This window comes from Parasteatoda tepidariorum, chromosome 10 (genome assembly GCF_043381705.1).
Source record: "Parasteatoda tepidariorum isolate YZ-2023 chromosome 10, CAS_Ptep_4.0, whole genome shotgun sequence".
Lineage (NCBI taxonomy): Eukaryota > Metazoa > Arthropoda > Arachnida > Araneae > Theridiidae > Parasteatoda > Parasteatoda tepidariorum.
This window is the reverse complement of record NC_092213.1, coordinates 40,798,266-40,801,848: the sequence shown is the minus strand read 5'-3', so window position 1 is coordinate 40,801,848 and position 3,583 is coordinate 40,798,266. Positions and strand designations below refer to the sequence as shown.

Here is a 3,583-nt window from a genome sequence, read left to right as displayed (position 1 = left end):
ACTACAAATAACTTACCTTTCATTAGCATTCCATTGACAACCTCATTACAGGCTATTGCTATTCAGATTCATATCAATGTTCTCATCACCATATGTTCCATTTATTTACCACCCAATGACTCGATTTCACAAACTGATTTGAATTGCTTGATTAATCAATTACCTAAGCCTCACGTTTTATTAGGAGATTTTAATGGCCATAGTGTATTGTGGGGCAGTTCTGACTCCAATGATCGGGGTCGAAAAATCGAAAAACTCATTGAAGACCATGGCCTTTGCCTGCTAAACCAAGGCGAAGATACATACTTTCATGCGCCCACACGAACATTCCATTCCATTGATTTGACTTTCTGCTCATCAGACCTCTTACCTTTTACTCAATTTTCTGTAGACAATGACTTACACAACAGTGATCACTTTTCCCTCGTTGTTTCATATTCTGCTACTGCACCTATTACTCCTAGACCACCAGTATTCATCTATCATCGCGCTAATTGGAGTTTGTTTACTAAACTTGCACATATCACTGATTCCCTCGTTACCTGTAATACTATAAATACAACTGTTGATAATGTTACGTCTGTAATTATACACGCAGCTGAAGAGAGTATACCAAAGACCTCCACTTCACCTCCCCGCCATCGCAAGCCTTGGTGGAGTGAGGAATGTGCCACTGCTTATAAAGATCAGAGACGCCTTTGGAACATCTTCCGCCGTACCCCAACAACAACGAATCTTCTAGCTTTTAAACGAGCTAAAGCCTTTGCCCGCAAGGTCCGACGTAAGAGTCAGAGAAATAGGTCGAGATATGTTTCCTCTATTACATCGTCGACATCTCCGAGCCAAGTCTGGTCAAGAGTAAAGAAAGCAAATGGTATTTACCGGGACTTTCATTATCCAGTGTTTGAGATAAACGGCATCAAATACTCGTCTCCCATTGATGTATGTAACATTTTAAGCGAAACATTTGCAGGTACCTCAAGTCCCGACAATTATAGCACAACATTTCAACTACACAAAAGTAACGCTGAAAGCCAAAATATTAATTTTAACAGCCGCCAATTCACATCATACAATTGTACTTTCACCCTTCCTGAACTAAAGAGAGCACTGTTTAGATCTTCCAACACAAGTCCAGGTCCTGATGGGATTACATATAAAATGCTCCGCCACTTGGACACGAGGTCTTTAAAGAATATTCTTGCCCTATTCAACAGAATATGGACAGAGCAGATGTACCCGTCGAGTTGGCGTGAAGCCATTGTAATACCCATATTAAAGCAAGGAAAAGATCCAAAAGAGCCCATTAACTATCGCCCGATAGCACTAACCAGCTGTTTTGGTAAAACGCTTGAGCGTATGGTTAACGCGCGCCTTGTGCATTACATTGAAAAAAAGCGCCTCATACCAAACTTTCAGAGTGGTTTTCGTAAGGGAAGATCCACAGTTGATAACATCGTTGCTCTTGAGTCTAGAATTCGCAATGCTTTTGTCCGGCGCAATCATCTAGTCTCTATCTTTTTTGATATCGAGAAAGCCTATGATCGGACATGGAGATTCTGAAGGCACTGTTTGATATGGGTCTCCGTGGTCGTTTGCCAATTTTCATAAAAAATTTCTTGCTCAGACGTTATTTTCGTGTTAAGCTTGGATCCAACTTTTCTGACCTATATATTCAGGCTGAGGGTGTTCCCCAGGGCAGTGTGCTAAGTGTCATATTGTTCATCGTTCATATTTCACTAGTTTTAAACGTACTGCAACCTGCTGTCTTTGGCTCTCTATATGTTGATGATCTACAAATCTCATGTTCGGGATCCGACATGAGAATCATCGAGCGACAACTTCAGTTAGCAGTGAATAAAATTTTAGACTGGTGTGATCATAATGGCCATACCCTCTCACCTTCTAAAAGTTCATGCATTCATTTCTGTCGGAAACGCGCACTTCATAATGATCCTGTCATTTTCATTCATAACATTGCTATACCAGTTGTACCACATGCAAAATTTTTAGGAGTCACTTTTGATAGCAAGTTAACTTTTATCCCTCACATCAAACAATTACGAAAGCGATGCGAGCAAAAACTGAATATGTTGCGTGTTCTCTCAAATACGTACTGGGGAGCGGATCGCGTAGCACTTTTACGCATTTATCGGGCCCTGATACTTTCACGGCTTGATTATGCATGCGTTGTTTATGGTACTGCAACCACCTCTAACTTACGAATCTTGGACACAGTACATCATACTGCTTTACGCATATGTTCCGGAGCATTTCGTACTTCCCCGGTTGAAAGCTTATATGTTGTTTGTCACCAGATACCATTATATCTACGTCGCATCCAGCTGTCTCTTACATATTACTTTAGTATCATGTCCTCTAAATCGCATCCTTTAAAGCATGATGTTATTTCATCAAGCTTGGAGCGACTGTATATTGCTAGACCATCACACATTCCCCCACTTCATGCTCGCACACGCTCACTTATCCAATCATTCGATATTTGTGAATTACCATCACAATCAGTGGATCACTTTCTCATACCACCATGGACCATTTCACCATACCAATCTATTTCCCTTTTCAAGTTACACGATAAAGCCAACGTTACACCCTGCATTTTTCATACACTTTTCACTGCACATCGTCACCAATATTCTCATCATGTACCGATTTATACAGACGGTTCAAAATCTGCCGGATATGTAGGATGCGGGGTCATCATCGGTGATGATACATTTAGCTATAAAATCCCAGATATTTGCTCGGTCTTCACTGCTGAAGCTGTGGCTATCCTTATGGCACTACGTCTAATTTCCTCACGCTCTACTCGGAAGTATTGCCTATACTCCGATAGTATGAGCGTTTTGAGCCAACTAGAAAAGTTTCACTGTGATACTCATCCAATTTTATGTTTCATCATTCATTTGTTAATCACTCTTCAGAAGAATGGCTTCGAGATAATATTTTGCTGGGTACCAAGTCATGTTGGTATTCCAGGGAACGAACTAGCTGACACAGCTGCACGATCTGCCACATCTGTCTTGAAAGTGTCCATACCTTTTTCTGACATGAAGCTACATACTCGAAAGTTGATAACATCATTATGGCAACAGCAATGGGACCTGAAAGTTCTCAATAAATTGCATAGCATTAAATTCGATTTAAATAATTTTCCAGTGCTGCGCTTGCGTAGTGCTGATGTAAAGCTAACCAGACTCCGAATCGGTCACACCCGGTTAACAAACCTCCATCTACTGTTTGGAGAGCTTCCCCCGAATGCAGTACCTGTGACGTTCCTCTCACAGTTCATCATATTTTAATAACATGTCCATGTTTTAATCAATTTCGCTTAAAGCTTTTTGGGAGTACTATTTTATGCTTGCAAGATTTGTTAGATGATACTCACCATCCTAACATTTTTGCATTTTTACGTGCCGTAGGTATTTTTAACAGCATATAAAAGTTTTAACACATCTGCAATTTTATACACTTTTGCAAACATCTTACTATTTTGTACATTTTACTCACTTCGTGCGTTTTATACTGTACTCAAACTTTTATCTGATTATGCTCATACCTT

At 40.2% G+C, this 3,583-nt stretch overlaps 1 protein-coding gene across 1 annotated transcript; it reads left to right on the top strand.

Annotated features, from left to right (window-relative positions):
- The first annotated feature begins 1,577 nt into the window (after positions 1 to 1,577).
- LOC139426841 (uncharacterized) lies at positions 1,578 to 3,323 on the top strand. Its single transcript, XM_071186943.1, has one exon. It carries the CDS (start codon positions 1,578 to 1,580, stop codon positions 3,321 to 3,323), a length of 1,746 nt encoding a protein of 581 aa, XP_071043044.1.
- Positions 3,324 to 3,583: the final 260 nt, after the last annotated feature.